This window comes from Saccopteryx leptura, chromosome 3, assembly GCF_036850995.1.
Source record: "Saccopteryx leptura isolate mSacLep1 chromosome 3, mSacLep1_pri_phased_curated, whole genome shotgun sequence".
NCBI classification, from domain to species: domain Eukaryota; kingdom Metazoa; phylum Chordata; class Mammalia; order Chiroptera; family Emballonuridae; genus Saccopteryx; species Saccopteryx leptura.
In genome coordinates, this window is record NC_089505.1 from 249,862,331 (window position 1) to 249,882,579 (window position 20,249).

General features: G+C 39.5%; 2 protein-coding genes and 1 non-coding gene across 3 annotated transcripts in view; all 3 read left to right on the plus strand.

Annotated features, from left to right (window-relative positions):
• Positions 1 to 20,249, plus strand: part of C1D (C1D nuclear receptor corepressor) — a 495,080-nt gene that overhangs the window by 396,009 nt on the left and 78,822 nt on the right. The window lies entirely within an intron of this gene.
• The window catches only part of DNAAF10 (dynein axonemal assembly factor 10), a 32,496-nt gene continuing 12,258 nt past the window's right edge, over positions 12 to 20,249 (plus strand). Inside the window, exons 1-4 of the mRNA XM_066378096.1 lie at positions 12 to 285; positions 11,339 to 11,439; positions 14,372 to 14,502; positions 17,631 to 17,732. Coding sequence (XP_066234193.1) covers positions 103 to 285; positions 11,339 to 11,439; positions 14,372 to 14,502; positions 17,631 to 17,732 — 517 coding nt within the window. The 5' untranslated portion in view covers positions 12 to 102. The remainder of the gene's footprint in view (positions 286 to 11,338; positions 11,440 to 14,371; positions 14,503 to 17,630; positions 17,733 to 20,249) is intronic.
• LOC136401964 (U6 spliceosomal RNA) lies at positions 7,100 to 7,206 on the plus strand. The gene has a single exon (XR_010750885.1). It is a non-coding gene; the product is annotated as a U6 spliceosomal RNA (small nuclear RNA).

Here is a 20,249-nt window from a genome sequence, read left to right on the forward strand (position 1 = left end):
AAGGGGGCGAATACGGCAAGCGGGAGAGTCAAATTATCCTTAATGTTTGGAGTTTGGTTGCCTGGTTAGTATTTGTCCGAGTCTGGAAGTACCCGTTGGACCATGTCGGCCTTCGAGAAGCCTCAGATCATTGCCCATATCCAGAAGGGCCTCAATTACACGGTGTTTGACTGTAAGTGGGTGCCCTGTAGCGCCAAATTTGTGACCATGGGCAACTTCGCACGGGGCACCGGCGTCATTCAGCTATACGAGATCCAGCACGGGGACCTAAAGCTGCTTCGGGAGGTGGGTGTCAGGCCGAGACTGCCCAGGTCCCGGCTCTGGGAGCGCCGCTGGGGGACGAGAGCGCCCCCCCGGGGGGGGGGGCGGTCTGCCTGCCTTTCTGCCAAAGCCTTCGTCCAGTGTCCTTGCAAACCACAGATCGAGCTGCGCGGGCGTTAGCGAAGTTGGTGGCAGATTTAGGAATACTTGCTTTTTGGGTCGAGTCCTGAATTCTCGGTGGACGAGTTCATCCACGTCCTCCCCGCCCCCTGCTCCAGCCATCCCCGCAGTCCAGCGGAAGGTCTCTGGGAGTGACGTTACTTATTCAGGTCTAAATTAGAGGCCCTTCGGGGCAGTGAGCAGTTTATTTGCAGAGAATCTGTTGTAAAACTCTTTTTTAATAAAATGCTTTTTCACACAGGCGGGGCCAAAAGCAGGCACCGGTGTGCCTGCCATGTCATTGGAGAAGACCACCTACCTAATTATTATTTCAACAAGTGTCAACTGATTGCCTGGTATTCCCAGGCGTGTGAATGACATTGTTCTAGATCTCTTGGGAGTTTTCTAGTGGAAGAAGGAACCAGTTAAATAAGTCAACCAACGATGCATAAATACTAACAAAGATGAATTCTCAAACATAAAGGAACACGGTTTCATAAAAACAGATCTAGGATGAGTAGAAACTATCTAGGCGGAACTAGAAGTAGAGTCGGAGGTTTCCCGAGGAAACGTCCTATGCATAACTTTAGCAGTGAGAGAAAGATTATCTTCTTAAGAAACACGAGTGGTAAGCAGGGACCCAACAGTTGCAAGCTTTATAAGTCATTTAAAATTTATGCCTTTTTTTTCCTCCTAAGAAAAACGGGACCTTTAAGCACTGTGTGGCGTGATTAGGTTTACAAGTTTTGTAAAGATCATTAGTGAAAGACTTTAAGAATATTGTTAACCTTTTTATACCTGCTTCCAGTTTTAAAAATGTCTTGATTTGGGTTGCCTGAAAAAAAAAAAAAAAAAGATCATACTCAGGTGTTTAAGGTTGTAATAGACTACAGGGAAGGTTGAGAACTCCAGGGATCGAAAGTATAGAATCTATTTGGAGGAGTTGGAGGTGAAACTGGTAAGTAAAGGGTGAATATAGTTTCCATAGGAAAGCTTAGATGAGAAGGTAAGTTGAGTCCCATCCCACTTTAAATTTCTGTGAGTACCAGCTTTCTTGCGCAGTTTGTCTTCTCAAGTCAGGGACTCTACTAGAGTAAACATTGACTTGTTTTTTCTATCTTTTCTTAAGTTGTTCACCACTTAGTCCCCAGTCAGCTGTTACTTTCTAAGGTCCAGTTCAGATTATTTGATTTATGAAGTCCCTTCCTGATCCCCACTCACAGAGTAACTCTTCTTACATTGCATGCCTGTGATAGTTATTTATCTGTGCCTGAAATATATCATTCTCCCCTGTTTGTAAGCTGGAGACTAAGGACAGTGTCTTTCTTTAATATGATATGTAAAGAGCAGTAACTCAATAAGTTACTTGTTAAAAGATTGACAAAACATATGTCTTGTGAAAGATATAACTTGGGTAATTTTTTTTTCCTTTAGATTTTATTTTGTATTGGTTTTGGGGTTATAGCTTAGTGGTTAGACAATCATATACTTAGTGTACCTTGGGTAATTTAAATATTGGTTTGTTGATCATTCGATTGGAGTCAAGGGTTTAAACAAATGAGAAACATTAGAATAGCAGAAAGAAATTTAAAGGTGAGCTCTCAGGAACAAATACTGAGCCAAGCTCAACCAGAGATCATCTACAGACTTGAGACTTTTTTTAATGACTGTATGATTAGTGTACATTCCAGGAATACACTTGTTCCGTGAAGTGAAATAGTGCTCTTTGTCTCTTCTAGAGATTCTGGAGGATTCTAATGAGTTTTTGAAATAAATTTGCTTTTTAGCAAAAGTGGTGTGTAAATGATAGACTATTTTAGAAATATAGATAGGAAAAGAAAAAAATTAATATCACCCATGATCTTAACCCTAGGAAGAGCCACTTTTTGCATTTCACTTGTATCTTACGTTCTTCTTTTTCCTACCATGAAATATCAATTGTAAACCTATTATCTCAAGATACTATACTGCAGAAGCACCAAAGGAATTTGAAAGATGAGTTCTTTCTTCTAAAGAGCCTCCTGTCTGAAGAGAGGATAAAACAAATGCAAAAACATTTAAGAACTTGCATTGTATTTGGTTGTGATGGAGCAATGGAAAAGAATATAGGTTAAGTACAGGCTCAGTGATTCTCAATTTTTACTTTGCATCAGAATCACCTGAATGTGTATTATTGCTTTCTGTGTGTTTTAAAATATTCATGCCTTGCCCTGGCCAGATATGTTGGTTGTTAGAGCATAGTTTCAAAGCACAGAGATTGTTGATTTGCTTCTTGGTCAGGGTACATATAGGAACAAATCAACATTCCTCTCTCTCTAAAATTAATAACATAACCATTAAAAAGATATATTCATGCCTTGGTTTCTTCCCTAGACATTCTGATGCACTGGGGCTCTTGCATCTAGACTAGAGTAAGGAGTGAATATCAGTATTTTCTCAGCTTCTAGAAGATTATTCTAATGATTACCAGGGTTGACTAAAATGAGGCTAGATGAATTATTTTATTAAAATATTAAGAAACTTACTTGATTCTGTCATTGGGGGACCACCTCAAGTCCTGTACTCCAAAGTCTGTGCATCCAAGATAAAAAGGTAGAAAGAAAATGGGTCTTTGTTGGGGCATTTCTTATCGTCTTACAGAATACAGATGGGAAATGAGAGCAGGGCCTCCCTTTATAGTTTAACAATTTGTTGCATCCCTCTCAGGTGTCTGGCCTAGGGTTCAATGAGAACTGAAATCCATCTCTTTCCCCAAGCCTAACCCATATGAGACTTCATCAGTCTGTAAAAGGGACCTTTTTAAAAAAATATTGATTGATTGATTGAATTTTTTTAAGAGAGTAGCACCTTTTTTCTAATTGGCTTAAAGGACCAGGGGTAACCTTGAAAAAGGGAACTATAGTTGGGGATGTTTACACTTTAAAATTTAGTAATAAGCTAATACAGTTCTGCTTTTTTAGCCTCTGTGGCACTGAATTCATTCCTTGTTAACATTTGGTTGACTAAACCTTTTAATGTTAATTAAGTAGTGCCAGGATGTGGAGGAGGAAATACTGACAAGCTGTACTAGACCTGCCCACAGACAGAACAAAAATAGCACTCACTAGAATTATCCATCATGGGCGTCTTTAATCATGGTAACTTACTGTATAGCACAGAGAACCAACATCTGGGTCAAATACAGCCATCATGAATGGTCATTTTCACAACTGTGTAGCAAAAGTTAAAATATACTAATTGTGGAGCAAATTTCACAGAATAGATTTTTATTTTTTTAACATGAAATTTATTTTAATTTGTGTTTATATAGATTCTAGTGTCCCTCTGAATACATCCTCCCCTCCCCCATGTTCCCCAGTTAGATTTTTATTTTTATTTATTTATTTATTTTTACAGAGACGGAGAGTCAGAGAGAGGGATAGGTAGGAACAGACAGGCGGGAACGGAGAGAGAGGAGAAGCATCAATCATCAATTTTTTGTTGTGACACCTTAGTTGTTCATTGATTGTTTTCTCATATGTGCCTTGACTGTGAGCCTTCAGCAGACCGAGTAACCCCTTGCTCGAGCCAGTGACCTTGGGTCCAAGCTGGTGAGCTTTGCTCAAACCAGATGAGCCCGCGCTCAAGCTGGTGACCTCGGGGTCTCGAACCTGGGTCCTCTGCATCCCAGTCCAACGTTCTATCCACTGCACCACCACCTGGTCAAGCTAGATTTTTATTTTTAAAACAGTTTTCTAACCAGAAAAAAATTTAAGTAACCACTGTATTATTTTCATCTTTTCTTTTTAAAAAGTGAAGTATTTAACAGGGTATTTTTTATGAACTATAAAAAAATTAGCTTTGCCCTGGCCGGTTGGCTCAGCGGTAGAGCATCGGCCTAGTGTGCGGAGGACCCGGGTTCGATTCCCGGCCAGGGCACACAGGAGAAGCGCCCATTTGCTTCTCCACCCCTCCGCCGCGCTTTCCTCTCTGTCTCTCTCTTCCCCTCCCGCAGCCAAGGCTCCATTGGAGCAAAGATGGCCCGCGCGCTGGGGATGGCTCTGTGGCCTCTGCCTCAGGTGCTAGAGTGGCTCTGGTCGCAACATGGCGACGCCCAGGATGGGCAGAGCATCGCCCCCTGGTGGGCAGAGCGTGGCCCCTAGTGGGCGTGCTGGGTGGATCCCGGTCGGGCGCATGCGGGAGTCTGTCTGACTGTCTCTCCCTGTTTCCAGCTTCAGAAAAATGAAAAATAAAAAAATAAAAAATAAAAAAAATAAAAAAATTAGCTTCATTCCAGCATCTCTTTTAATTTAGCTACTATTATGATTTCCATGAGGAAAGAGAGAACACCTTGCTTTTATAAGTCTGTTTGTCAGGACATCTCGGCCCTTCTGAGCAAAGGGCAGTCCTCCTTGTAGGTATATGTTTGAGTTTATTTGTTAATATGATGATATATTGAATTTAATTTGATGCTTGCACTACATAAATACCAGATATTTCTATCTTGTAAAGATATGAATACGGAGGACCCGGGTTCGATTCCCGGCCAGGGCACATAGGAGAAGCGCCCATTTGCTTCTCCACCCCTCCGCCGCGTTTTCCTCTCTGTCTCTCTCTTCCCCTCCCGCAGCCGAGGCTCCATTGGAGCAAAGATGGCCCGGGCGCTGGGCGTGGCTCTGTGGCCTCTGCCTCAGACGCTAGAGTGGCTCTGGTCGCAATATGGCGACGCCCAGGATGGGCAGAGCATCGCCCCCTGGTGGGCAGAGCACCGCCCCTGGTGGGCGTGCCGGGTGGATCCGGGTCGGGCGCATGCGGGAGTCTGTCTGACTGTCTCTCCCTATTTCCAGCTTCAGAAAAATGGAAAAAAAAAAAAAAAAAAAAAAAAAAGATATGAATAAGGTAAAAACCAAAGGACATAAATCTGAAAGTAGGTTTAATTCATGCCTGGACCATTTAACTCACAATCCATTTCAGGATTGGAACAGTTCTATGGTATTTCTAATGACTGAAGTTACAGAATGGGGGCTACCTGTTTATTTTAGTGATATACATTTAGGTCTGGAGTCAGCCTAATTGAATAGAAAGAGCTTGGAGACTACCTGGTTCTAGGGGCCTTGGGCAAGTTCCCAGTCCTCTGAACCTGTTTTCTCATCTGGAAAGGGTGTTCAAATGCTTAGTTTGCAGTTGTGTGTGTTAGAAAGAGAAGGGATGGTGTGATCAACAGTATTTGATACGTAGGTATTCAATATATGGATGCTGTTTTTATTATTGCATAAAAATGACCCCAGAAACTGTATGTCACATGAAAACATGGTGGGAAAAACGGGAATGTGAGCTCTAGCAGTGGTTTCTCTCTCCCAGCACTAGGACAGAAATTAATAGATTATCATTTATACTTTCATTCAACAAATGTTAAGCACCTATTAGGTGTTGAGCAAATTGGACAAGTCTCCATTCTCATGGTAGTCATTCTAGAAAGGGAGGAGGTAAATTGAAGGAATAAAATAAATTTGTTAAAAAGTGAAATAGCCTGACCAGGCAGTAGTGCAGTGGATAGAGTGTCGGACTGGGATGCAGAGGACCCGGGTTCATGACCCCGAGGTCGCCAGCTTGAGTGCCGGCTCATCGGGTTTGAGGAAAAGCCCACCAGCTTGAACCCAAGGTCGCTGGTTCCAGCAAGGGGTTACTCGGTCTGCTGAAGGCCCGTGGTCAAGGCACATATGAGAAAACAATCAATGAACAACTAAGGTGTTGCAACGCGCAATGAAAAACTAATGATTGATGCTCCTCATCTCTCTCCGTTCCTGTCTGTCTGTCCCTGTCTGTCCCTCTCTCTGACTCACTCTCTGTCTCTGTAAAAAATAAATAAATAAATAAATAAATAAATAAATAAATAAATAAATAAAAAGTGAAATAAAGAAGATTAAACCGGACAAGTGATAATGATTTGGAAGTTCCACTTCAGACTGGAGGGGCAGGGAAGGCCTCTTAGAAGAGGTGGCATTTAAGCAAGTCTGAATTGGGAGAAAACCAGATCCCAGGGGAGAGCTGTCCAGGCAGTGGGAAGAGGAAATGCAAATGCCCCGAGGTAGCAATGACTGCTGTCTCAGAAGAATGAAAAGCCATAGGTGTGACGAGTGTGGCAGAGGGAAGGAGAGTAGCCTGAGAGATGAAGGCCAGATTTCTACTATTTCATACGTTTCTGTGTCCCACAGGCTGTGGGGCCACTCCTGTGAGTCCGTACCTCTAAATGTAGATACACTTTACTTTATTCTATTATATTTGCAATAAATATCCATTTTTTTAAATCTAGGCAGTGACAAAGTGAAACTAGTATATGGCCTATAATGGAATAGATATGCATAGCATACATAGTTCTCAGTTTGTTTTTTTCTAAGGTAGGGATTCTCTGCTGTGTTCAGGTGTCAGAGCATTTGGGCCTCGTGTTGCTGTTTTTGGAATACCATGAATAGTCAGTTCCATTTCTGCACAAGGAAGGGTTTTTCTAGTAGGAAAATCTGACAATATTATATATATTCTGATCTTTACATCACAGGAAATTTCTTATCCTCAGTTCCAGGTTTTCTTGTTGGTGTTCATTTGCTAGTATTTTCTAACAGACAATCTAAATGATCATTGAAGCTAACTTAAATTTGATAAAAAACATATCAGCTTTAAAATAAAAATTATGTTGCTACCTGTGCTTGCTTTGGCAGCTCATATACTAAAATTGGAAAAACACAGAGAAGATTAATATGGTCCCTGAGCAAGGATGACATGCAGATTCCCAAAGCACTCATATTTTTTAAAAAGAGAAAAAATTCACATTATGTTGGTACTGGAAGATCAGTGCGTTCCAGGATTGTGGTTTGAGATTTTCTATTCCAAAGGGTCAAGGGCGAATGATAGGGAAAGGAATAACGTAAGGAGCAAAGTCTTTGTGTTCCAAGTTTTTAGTATCAGCGATAAAATCTTCAAAGAACTGCTCACTGTAGGCAGGTAAAAGTAGCAGTTATCTTTACCTTTCCCACAGCTTAGGAAAGAGAGTAGGAACCCCAGCAGAGGTACCAGGTGGTAGGAGAGGAATTTCAGGGAGCTGGTGGAAGAAAAAAAGTGACCAGTCTTCCTGGTACTTTGCTGAGAAGAACTTTCCAGAGTTATATCAATATATGATGCAGCTCTCTGTGACTCCTAATCCTTTGAGTCCCTGGAACCATATTCTTGCCCACTAGGGCCCACTTCCTTCTTACTGAGAGCTTCTCACCCTCTGCTCCAGACTGTGGTAGCCATTACCCATGACTTAGAGCTGGGGGAGACCAGGCCCACTGTGAAAGAAATGGGAGGAGGGAGTGGGGCGCTGTCTCATCATTTGGCATAGTAAGTTGGAACTTTGAATTATTTAACCATAGAACAGCGGTTCTCAACCTGTGAGTCACAGCCCCAGCGGGGTCGAACCCTAGAAATTGTGTCTTAATGGTAATTAGGTGCTATATCACTATTAATATTGCAGTTTTATTTGAGGGAAGGGGAAGGTGGGGAGGGCATAATTTGAAAACTGTCTGCTTTGTTAAATTGGCAGAAATTTTGATCCTCTGTATTGCCCCATTGTAAGATACTCTTCTTCATAAAATTGGAAAAATAACAATATCAATCTGATATAGTAAATAACTGATGTTACCTCGGACCACCTGTGCATTAAAAAGAAAAAAGTTACCATTCTGTGGTTCTGTGCTTCTCAACAATATGGTCCTTTACAATCATGTTATTGTAGATGACTAATTTTGTTTACTGGATAATTCCATTGAGGCTGTAAATGCATTATTTTATACCTGGCTACATAATAATTGCTAATTTATCTAGATCCCAAAGCTCAACAAACTGAGAGTTTCCAAAGCTTTGTATTATATAACAATATATTTTGAATCATGAAAGAGAAGTTACAGTTTGTGTGAAGTGAATTTTATGTGCTTTTTTTTTTTTTGAAAATTGCTATGTATACCATATATGGAAATGCCCAAACATTGAAAGTGGTAGGGAGGGACATTACTGTTTAATTTATATGAAACAGGCCAACGCTAATGGGAGGGATGAAAATTGGCACAGGAACTGAGGAGTTATAAGGGGAGATGCCCTAGTAACTGGAGAACTCTGTGTAGGGAAAAACGTTTATCCAGATATATTGTTAAATGAAACAAATTAAGTCAAAGAACAGTATGTGATGTTCCCCTTTATATTAAAGCAGCCCTACCTGTGTTTGTAAATGTGTAGAATAAGGTTTAGAAGGATGATGATTACTTCTGGGGAGTGTCAAAAGGAGACCAGAGTCGCTTTTGCCCTTTAGTCTTTTGTTTGAATTTTTGGAGGGAGAATAAAAATATGCTAAGACTGTAGAGACCAGAGGCCTGTTTTGCTCTGTTGAGGCTGACAGTAAATGGGAGGTGAGAGCATAGGACAGGCTGTGGTGTGGGACCGGCGGCCAGTCGTGGCCTCATCTAATTCCAGGTCGTCCAGTTTCCAGGGGCTGAGCTGGAGGGAAAAGCAGACTCCAGGACGGATGATGTCAGTGACCTGGGCAGGTGAAGTTGGGGTCAGCGGGGACTTTGGAGAAATTAGAAACATCTGGAAGTAACAGGTGAATGCAAGACCCCTGGAAATGAGGGAGTAGGTGAGAGTAGCATAATGCATGTGCTCATGTCGGAGGAGTCAAGTAAGAACTGAGGTTACCTAGCCTGACCAAGTGGTGGCGCAGTGGATAGAGCGTCGGACTGGGATGCGGAAGGACCCAGGTTCGAGACCCCCAAGGTCGCCAGCTTAAGCGCGGGCTCATCTGGCTTGAGCAAAAAGCTCACCAGCTTAGACCCAAGGTCACTGGTTTGAGCAAGGGGTTACTTGGTCTGCTGAAGGCCCGCGGTCAAGGCACATATGAGAAAGCAATCAATGAACAACTAGGAAGTCGCAACGCGCAATGAAAAACTAATGATTGATGCTTCTCATCTCTCTCCGTTCCTGTCTGTCTGTCCCTGTCTATCTCTGCCTCTCTAAAAAAAAAAAAAAAAAAAAAAGAACTGAGGTTACCACCCTCCCTTTATCCATAGTTTCACTTTCCACAGTTTGTTACTCACAGTCTGAAAATATTAAATGGAAAATTTCAGAAATAAGCAATTTATAAGTTTGGTGGTTTGTTTTAGATTTCATTTGTTGATTTTTAGAGAGAGGAGAGAGAGAGAGAGAGAAAGTAGGGAGAGAAACAGGAAGCATCAACTCGTAGTAGTTGCTTCCTGTACATGCCTCAGCCAGGCAAGCCCAGGGTTTTGAACCAGCAACCTCAGCGTTCCAGGTTGATGCTTTATCCACTGCACCACCACAGGTCAGGCTTTATAAGTTTTAAATTGCACGCCATTCTAGGTAGCATGATGAAATCACACCATTCTACTCTGTCCCACCCTTAGTAGTCGCCTGGATTATCAGATCTAGAGGCACAGTATTGCAGGGCTTGTGTTCCAGTAACCCATGTTTTACTTAATAATGGCCCAAAGCTATTCACATAACTTTTATTACAGTACATTGTTAATAATTCTATTTTATTACTAGTTATTGTTAATTTCTTACTGTGCCTAACTTATAAATTAAACTTTACTATAAGTAGGTATAGGAAAAAACATAGTGTATATAGGGTTCAGTATTATCTTCTGTTTCAGGGGTCTGCTGTGAGTCTTGGAATTATCCTCCACAGATAAGGGGAGACTACTCTGTTTGGGTTATAAACTTTTTGAGGGCATGGCCAATTTTATTATCTTTGTATCTTCTGCCTAGTTCATTGACTGGCATATAGTAGGAACTCATTAAGTGTTGAATGCTTGAGTTGGGCGAATCTAAAGCTCTTGGTTTGGATATCTTTATGACAGGGCTATGTGTAAGGTACTTTTCCCCGCCGAGGAGGAAGGAAGGGGCCGGAGTCACGAAGTGTGGAATAATAAAAGGCTTTATTGAGTACAGAGCGCATCCCATCTGATGAGGTTCCCTGGTTCTGGGAACATGGAGGCCAGGGAAGTCTCATGGAGTGACTCGTGTGAGAGATATTTAAAGGGTCCCGTTTAGGGTGGTCGAGCTAATATGACGTGGTGAAATCTGGCTGGCAGAAGGTAGCTTTTCCCAAAGGGCTCCTGGGAAGTTTCTTTTGGCGCACCTGGATGTGGGCGTTCCTAGCCAAAGTTCCCGGCCTGGGTTTCCCAGGTGACCGTCCCCCACCACCTTACACTATAGTATTAGATCACTTCCAAGGACTCTTTCTGTGGTATGATCTTCAGGTGACGTCTATAAACCACTTGCCTTATATAGTGCATTGATATATGGTTATTTTACTAATGTGATTATATATAATACTTGGAGCAGTAACCTTTTAAATGAAAGGAACCCGAAAAGATTGGCTAATCCATACTAATAGTAATGCCTTTGGTACACACTGGTATACAAATCTCTAGACATTGAAAGGGTCCCACAGAGAATATGGCATAAACATTCTCAGTTTTGAGGGTTCTGCAGGGAAAACTAGAAGAGACTCATAAACATTTTCGTTCTTGTAGCCATCTGGAAAGAACGATATCTTCATTACGTTCTCATGTCTACAGAGGATCTTAAAGAAGAATACCACATTAAATGCTGAAATTTTCATATTTGCAAACCAATAGAGATGGTACAGTTGTCAGCATTTGAATGTCTCATTAGCGAGAGGAGAGGAAAGGCAAAATTAAAACTCATTCTTTTTGAATTATATACTTTTAAATTATAGAAGAACGACTAAAGAAAAGGTGTAATTTTTATTATAGAACATTTTATATTATGTGCCTTATTTAAATCCCATAATAAAGTTGTAAATATCATGGATAATAAATAGCTGCTTACATTAATAATGTATTCCTTCTCCCTCCCTTTTATCAAGATTGAAAAGGCCAAACCCATAAAATGTGGAACATTTGGTGCAACATCTTTACAGCAGAGATATTTAGCTACTGGAGATTTTGCTGGAAACCTTCATATATGGTAAGATTATTTAATTAGCATTAAGACATAAGATAAACAGTTTCTTTGATAGTCTTGTTACTCTTCCTCTGAAAGACAATTCTAATTTTTCTTTAGGTATTTCAAATAATGTTGTCAATATTTATTTTTACATATGCTGTTTGGTGCTAGCATTTAATACCTTGTAGGTAAATAAAGGGCTGTTCCCTCCACCTTGAAGCATATAATACAAATGCACATGTATAACAGGGAAATATTACATATTAATTGTTTGCATTTCCATAATACGTTTGGCATTACAGAATGATACACTTCTTTTTTTTTTAATTGATTGATTTTTAAAGACGGAGAAACATTGATTAGTTCCATTATTTATGCATTATTAGTTGATTCTGGTTTGTGCCCTGATTGGGGATGGAACCCATAATCTTGGTGTTTTAGGATGATGCTCTGAGCTACCCAACCAGGACAGATACACTCATTGGGTTTTTGTTTTAATTTTTTTAATGTAGAACTCCTAGTTCATTAAAATATTTTTTTTAAATGTGTTAGCCAACATTTGACCACAACTTTTTAGGAACACATCTGTTGAGCAAATTAAGATAAACCTGTTTGAATGAGCAAATCACAATTGTGCCAAATGCTTTTTATTTTCATGTTTTACCTAGAGTTATTTCTTTATATTTAAATTAGGGTTGAGTAAATTCAAATTTCTCTGTAGTTACTTTTTAGGCATATCTCTTAATCATCTGAAGTACACAGTAATGTTCCAGAGAGAAACTGTCTTCTCTACCTCATGTTTTCTAATGTGACCTTTCTTGATTTCTCACTTAGAATCTGCTACTTTGTAATTAAATTACTTTAACCTATTTATGTCTTAGAATCCTAATATAAAACATAATTAAGGTCCTGGTGGGTGGCTCAGTGGGTAGAGTGTCAGTCTGGCATATAGACGTCCTAGGTTTGATTTCCTGGTCAGGGCACACAACAGAAATGATCATCTGCTTCTCTTCCCCTCCCTTTCTCCTTTCTCTCTCTTTTCTCCTCCCACAGCCTGTGGCTCAGTTGGCTGAAGTGTGGTCCTGGGCACTAAGGACCCGGTTGGTCTGAGTGCATCAGCCTTAGGTGCTAAAAATAGTTCAGTAATCAAACATCGGCCCTGGATGGGGCTGCTGCGTGGATCCTGGTCAGGATGCATATGGTAGTCTGTCTCACTAACTCCCCTCTTCTCGCTTAGAAAACGAAAACAAACAAACAAAAAACATAATGAAGCTATTTTAATTTACCCTTGCTTTAATTGCTTAACAATTAAGTTAGCATATTATAATGCATTATTAGTTCTACATGCTGTGTCATATACTGTCAAAGATACTTGGAGAGAGACCAGTCTAAATGTTGTTTTTTAAAATGTATTTCACGCCTGACCAGATGGTGGCGCAGTGGATAGAGCATCAGACTGGGATGCAGAGGACCCAGGTTCGAGACCCTGAGGTCGCCAGCTTGAGTGCGGGCTCATCTGGGTTGAGCAAAGCTCACCAGCTTGAACCCAAGGTCGCTGGCTCGAGCAACGGGTTACTCAGTCTGCTGTAGCCCTACGGTCAAGGCACATATAAGAAAGCAATCAATGAACAACTAAAGTGCCACAACGAAAAACTGATGATTGATGCTTCTCATCTCTCTCCGTTCCTGTCAGTCTGTCCCTATCTATCCCTCTCTCTGACTTTCTCTCTGTCTCTGTAAAAAACCCCAAAAAACAAGCAAACTAAAAAAACAATAAAATGTATTTCACCACAAGAATATGTAAGAAATGTAACTGTTGACTATCTTCCTAATAGACTTTTCTGGTATGGAAGAGGCATTACTGATTTATTTTCATTGATAAGTCTTACAATTTTATGTTTAAAAAAGTAGTGTTTTTAAAAAATTATAAAAATAGTTTTTTAAAAATAGAACCTCAATCCTGTTTATTCCTTCACAAGACTGTTGATTCTTTCACAATAATGCTACAAAGATAAGCATCATCTCTAAACTAGGTTGAACCATCTCAAATTTGCTAAGTGAGACTTAACTAATCTTGGCTCATTAATAAGTTGGGATTAGATCATGAAAAGCTGCATTCATTTTTGTTTAAGTGTAAGTTACTGAAAGCCGACTTGTTAAAGAGAAGTGTAGATAAAAGCTCCAATAGAAAAGCAAAAGAAGGGAAGCAAGAAAGGGTGTGTTAACATAACCTGCGTGAGCCGCTCGTCTCCCAGCTGCCTCGTGTGGCCTCAGCCGTACGCAGGAATAGGTCCTTTCCTGCACCTCTTTTAAATAACCTCGAGTCAGAGATACTTCTGCCAGTTTGCCTATAATATTTATGACCAGCATGAGGATAAACTGAAAAATATACAACTACATGAAAATCAATAATATATTATAAAGGGAGAACTGTGTACAAAGTACGCACTACTCAAAATAAACCTCAAAAGATTTCAAGATGAAACTACCAAAGCCTACTTTAGAATCATTCTAAACCCTTTTGACTTTACTCTGTATTTAAAGAAGTCAAAGGCTCAGCAGGTTTGGGACCCAATCCCAGAGATCCTTATTAGTTTTATAGAAAGAAGTACATTTGCCTTTTTCTTAATGTCTAGGGAGGAGCCTCTGAATCTGCATTTACTAATAAGCAGACCTGTAGTTCATGTGCAGAGGACCTGGATAGATCATCTTTGAAGAATGCTAAGTAAAGTGGACTCAAGAATTTGAATTCCAAGTTGCATAATGAACATTCTCATTGAGGGCTTCAAAGATATTAAAGTGGAGAGAAGAAATTGGGAGTATATATATAAATTCATAGCAAAACCTGTGTTTTTAAACAAAAGTCAAATATGGAATACAGTCTTACTTTTTGGTAGTGGACTAAAGGTTTGGGGCATGTGATGTAAGTAAGAAGCTGTCTTCTGTTGTTTAGGAATTTGGAAGCTCCAGAGAGCCCAGTGTATTCTGTAAAGGGCCATAAAGAGATTATCAATACCATAGACGGTGTAGGTGGACTAGGAATTGGGGAAGGAGCACCTGAAATTGTGACTGGCAGTCGAGATGGTAAGTCAGACTGTTTTATGTAAGATAAATCTGTACACCACGGCATATCCTCTCTATTTGGAAATCCTTGGGAACCTTGACCCGCTAAATCTAACAAACTACTTTTTTAATAGGCAAGTTTGACTGCATATCCCAAAATCCTAGGGTATTTTGAGATAAGAGACAGAGCACTTACTCTTTTAGTTGTGATAAAGTTCAGCTACTAACAACCATAGTTTCCCATAAACCTTGAAGGATTTAAAATTTCTTTATAGGTTTTCGAGGCAGCTGACAATGTAATGTGGGTGGCAGCTTTTCATTTTCTTTTTTTAAAAAGCAGGATCAGTACTTGTGAAAATCATCACATTGACAGCTGGTTGAACACTGCCGTTCTATGATCCTTCGTCGGCAGTGTGGAGAGCCCCAAGGCACCAGCGCTGCTTTTCCACCTGCCGTGACCGAAAGGGACAGTCTTAACCCTTTGAGTAGTATGAACATTCGTGTACGTCCTCGTGCCTCCTGGCCATCCAGAGTACAACCGATTTATTTCAAAAATGTGTAAGGAAACATTAAAAAAAGGCAAATGTATGTTCTTCTTTCATAAATTGGTTATCAAACAAACATGATTTTAAGTTAATAAAACTGTAACTGGAACTAATTTCACTTTTTGAAAGAAAACTCACTCCCGGGGGTCAACGAGCATGAAAAAAACTCACTACTCAAAGAGTTAAAAGAAAAGTGGGGTGGAATTTTCTGATAATTACTCAAGGGTGGCAATGTTTTAGAAATAAATATTCTTTCCAATCCTAACAACAATATGGGTTTTAGGAAGAAAAATAACAGTCTACCACACTAGCATAACTATGAGGGTTGTTTTCCTTTCCAGTCTTTTGTGCAACAATGTGTAGTTATCATTGTGTGTGTGTTTTACAGCTTACTTTTCCCATTTAATGTTTTGTCATATGTAAATGTTGCTGTTTCTATAAATTGTCATTTTAGCAACTATGTCACATTTCATCCAATGCATGTCACAATATTCTTGCCACACCTCTGTTAATAAGCATTCGATTTATCTCATTTTTTTGTTTATTGTTTTAAGAGAGTGACTTAAAAATAGTGAAGAAGTGAGTATCATATATATAATTTTTTTGGTATAAATGAATCTTACGGTTTTTAAAATTTATTGTCAAACTTTCCAAAATATCTTTTTCCCTTATCAGCTACAATGGCTGAGGTAGATTTCCATTATATTTTACCAGCATTGATTGTCCTTTTTATCTCTTGATTTTATAGATAAAAATGATACTCCATTCCAACTTGTGTTAATGCCTTTCTATATTGATTTACTAATTTTGCTTTGTGAATTGTCTGTTTATGTTCTTTGCTCACTTAATTATTACAAACTTAATATGAATTTTATCAATTTGTATGAACCTTGTAGAGTGATATAAATCTTTTCTTACATTTCTATGGATATTTTCTTCTTAATGCAGCCTTTTCAATGACTAATTTTATTTTATTCTTAGAGATAAATCTAGTGAAATAGTGCCCCTTTTTCTGCATTATCCTTTATCCTTTTTAAGGATTTTTATTTTTAACCCTTTTCCTAGTCTTTCTCATGCATTTGTTTTTCTCATAACCAGTAACACCATTTAGTGAGTAGTCCTATAATTTGCATTAAAATGAGAAAGTTGAAATTAAATTGAGAAGAATTATTTGTTAATTTTATTTATTATTTCCCTATTCTCTGTTGCCACAGGGAAATTAAATTTAATTGTATATGAAATAGTATCCTGCCTGACTAGGCGGTGGCGCAGTGGATAGAGCGTCGGACTGGGATGCAGAGGACCCAGGTTCGAGACCCCGAGGTCGCCAGCTTGAACACGGGCTCATCTGGTTTGAGCGAGGCTCACCAGCTTGAACCCAAGGTCGCTGGCTCCAGCAAGGGGTTACTCGGTCTGCGGAAGGCCCACGGTCAAGGCACATATGAGAAAGCAATCATTGAACAACTAAGGTGTTGCAATGTGCCATGAAAAACTAATGATTGATGCTTCTCATCTCTCTCTGTTCCTGTCTGTCCCTGTCTATCCCTCTCTCTGACTCACTCTCTGTCTCTGTAAAAAATTAAAAAAATAAAATAAAAAATAAAAATGAAATAGTATTCTAAAACCCTATATAAGGCCTGACCTATGGTGGCACAGTAGATAAAGCACTGACCTGGAACGCTTAGGTCTCTGGTTCAAAATCCTGGGCTTGCCTGGTCAAGGCACGTATGGGAGTTAATGCTTCCTGCTCCTCCCCCGCTTCTCTCTCTCTCTCTAAAAATGAATAAATAAAATCTCAAAACAAAAACTCATATAAGAAATCACAGATGTAGGCCCTGGCCGGTTGGCTCAGCGGTATCGAGTGTCGGCCTGGCGTGCGGGGGACCCGGGTTCGATTCCCGGCCAGGGCACATAGGAGAAGCGTCCATTTGTTTCTCCACCCCCCCCTCCTCTCTGTCTCCCTCTTCCCCTCCCGCAGCGAGGCTCCATTGGAGCAAAGATGGCCAGGGCGCTGGGGATGGCTCCTTGGCCTCTGCCCCAGGCGCTAGAGTGGCTCTGGTAGCGGCAGAGCGACGCCCCGGAGGGGCAGAGCATCGCCCCTGGTGGGCGTGCCGGGTGGATCCCGGTTGGGCGCATGCGGGAGTCTGTCTGACTGTCTCTCCCTGTTTCCAGCTTCAGGAAAAAAAAAAAAAAAAAAGAAATCACAGATGTAAAAATTAATTTATTCATCTGTTTAGGAATAATGCCAGTGTAGTATGGAAATGACTAAAATGGCACTGGTATTATTCTAAATAAGTAACACATTAGTTTTAGGCTTAAGCAAAGAAAATAAAGCACGATTTGAATTACATAATGTAATTATGTAACTTAGGAACAATTGTTGGCTTTTCTAAAAACCTATTTGGAAATTTAAGTCAGACAATAACATATGGGTTATATCTCTGATATTAAGTACAATTTACCCAATTAGAAGTCAGGAAAAATGGGAACATTTTTCAAATGTTATGACATCTATAATATTGCCGTGCACACAGGAAGCCATAGGAAGAAAATAATGTCATTATTTGCTGTTGAATTTTGCCAACTCACTTTTCTTTATGACAGGAACTGTGAAGGTGTGGGACCCAAGGCAAAAAGATGATCCTGTTGCCAATATGGAACCTGTACAAGGAGAAAACAAGAGAGACTGCTGGACTGTGGCATTTGGTAAGTAATTAAGAACTCGTGGAGTTGAAGTATCAGATGGTAAAAGGCACAGTGCTGCAAGAAAGTCCTAGTAGTCTCTGTAGTTTCTTTTGTGGATTATTCTGACAGTTTATTGAGGCAAATGGACATGGTGGTTAATGTAAACCTCTGCGGCCTGGGTTTGAATTCTCACTATGCTACTTACTGGCTCTGTGACCTGAGGCAAGTTTTTTGTTTTTGTTTTTTTAGAGAGGAGAGGAAGAGGAGGGAGGGAGGGAGAGAGAGAGAGACAGAGAAACATCAATTTGTTCTTCCACTTAGTTGTGCATTCATTGGTTGATTTTTTTTTTTTTTTTTACAGAGACAGAGATAGACAGGGACAGACAGACAGGAACGGAGAGAGATGAGAAGCATCAATCATCGGTTTCTCGTTGCACGTTACGACTTCTTAGTTGTTCATTGATTGCTTTCTCACATGTGCCTTGACCGTGGGCCTTCAGCAGACTGAGTAACCCCCTGCTGGAGCCAGCGACCTTGGGTCCAAGCTGGTGAGCTCTTTGCTCAAGCCAGATGAGCCCGTGCTCAAGCTGGCGACCTCGGGGTCTCGAACCTGGGTCCTTCCGCATCCCAGTCCGACGCTCTATCCACTGCGCCACCACCTAGTCAGGCCATTGGTTGATTCTTGTATGTGTCCTGACTGGGCATCAAACCCTCAACCTTGGTGTATCAGGACAACGCTCTAACCACCTGAGCTACCTGGCCTGGGCATGGGGCAAGTTCTTAAGCTTCTCTGTTTCTTGGTTACTTCATTTATAAAATGGAAGTAATAGTAGAATTTTCTTAATAGTGTTGTTTTGAGGAATCATTGAGTTAATACATATAAAGTACTTAGAACTGTGATTAGATTAAGTGCTCAAAAATAATTTACTATGATGTACTTGTGTTTAACTAGATAATATTGACCTAGTTAGAACCAGTAACAGAGCTAAGTAGAGTCTTAAGGGCATATGGTAACCTAACAAATCTTACATTATACTCTGCATAGAGTATGATTATTTTCTAGAATATATTTATACTATTACAAAATTATTTCTTATAAATTTGATAACTGCATACCTCTATTAATATACTTAAAATGGCCTGGCCAGGTGGTGGCGTAGTGGATAAGAGCATCGGACTGGGATGTAGAGGACCCAGGTTTGAGACCCCGAGGTCGCCAGCTTGAGCATGGGCTCATCTGGTTTGAGCAAGGCTCACTAGCTTGAGCCCAAGGTTGCTGGCTCGAGCAAAGGGTCACTCAGTCTACTGTAGTCCCCTCCCCCCCATCAAGGCATATATGAGAAATCAATCATTGAACAACTAAGGAACCGCAACGAAGAATTGATGTTTCTCATCTTTCTCCCTTCCTATCTGTCCCTCTCTCTGTCTCTGCCACAAAAAAAACAACAACAAAACAACAACAACAAAATATATATATATAAATATATATATATATATAAAATGAATGTTGATTTTGTAGGACTAATTGATGTTTTCCCATGTATCTCTTGCTAAGCACCAAAATTAAAAATAATTTTTGCTAGTAAGAAATATGGGCATATTTAGTTTTAAACCTCTATTTTCTTTCCCCTTTTTCTTAATATAATCCTGTATAGATAACAGACATTAAAAGTATGAGTTAGGAATATATGTGAACTGTTCAATTTTTTATATTATATTATTTTAAAATTGTACTGTCATTTAATCAGAGGGAAGTTTTAGACGTCTAATTTAAAAAATAAATTATTATATGGGAATTACTGTGTGTGTACATTATGAGCAATAATATATAAACTTAGAACACATATTTGGGGAGAAATTTCAGGATTAGTATTTAGAGTCATCCTCTGAAGATTGATATAATTAAAAAGTAATTACCTTTGGTAAGGTGACCAACATTTTTACAATGAAAAGGACAAAAGTAAATTGAAGAAAACAATATCGTAAATAAAAGAAACATTTTATTCATTACAACAATAATATACTCTAATATGATAAATGCATAATAAAAACATTTGTAATATTTTATATTGTAATTATGCTTACATGCCTATTAATTTTTAATAATAATTGTAAGAAAAAAGTACTCATTTAGTAAAACTAAATATCAAACAAAACCACTAATTTGGACTGATATTCGGGTGTATTTATCATTTTCTAATTAATAAGTGTTTTATGCAACTATTTAATCAAAATTTATTATTAATAGATATGGTTTGAGGTTAGATTTCCACTTTAAAACTTGAATTTTGGGAAAATACTTGTAAATAAAATTACATGTATTTGGAAATTATTAAATAGATAATGAATTAATAAAATGTGAATTGTCTGTGATTGAATATTCACTGAGAAGGAAATAATCGTGAGTTTACAATGTCATATGTGCCATGTGGTGTTTCAGTAAGAAGTACACAAAACCATTTGCATGTCCCGTATATTGTGCACTCTCTCAAGGTCTCCCATGCAGAGCGCATGCATCTCTTAATCGCATCTCACCAC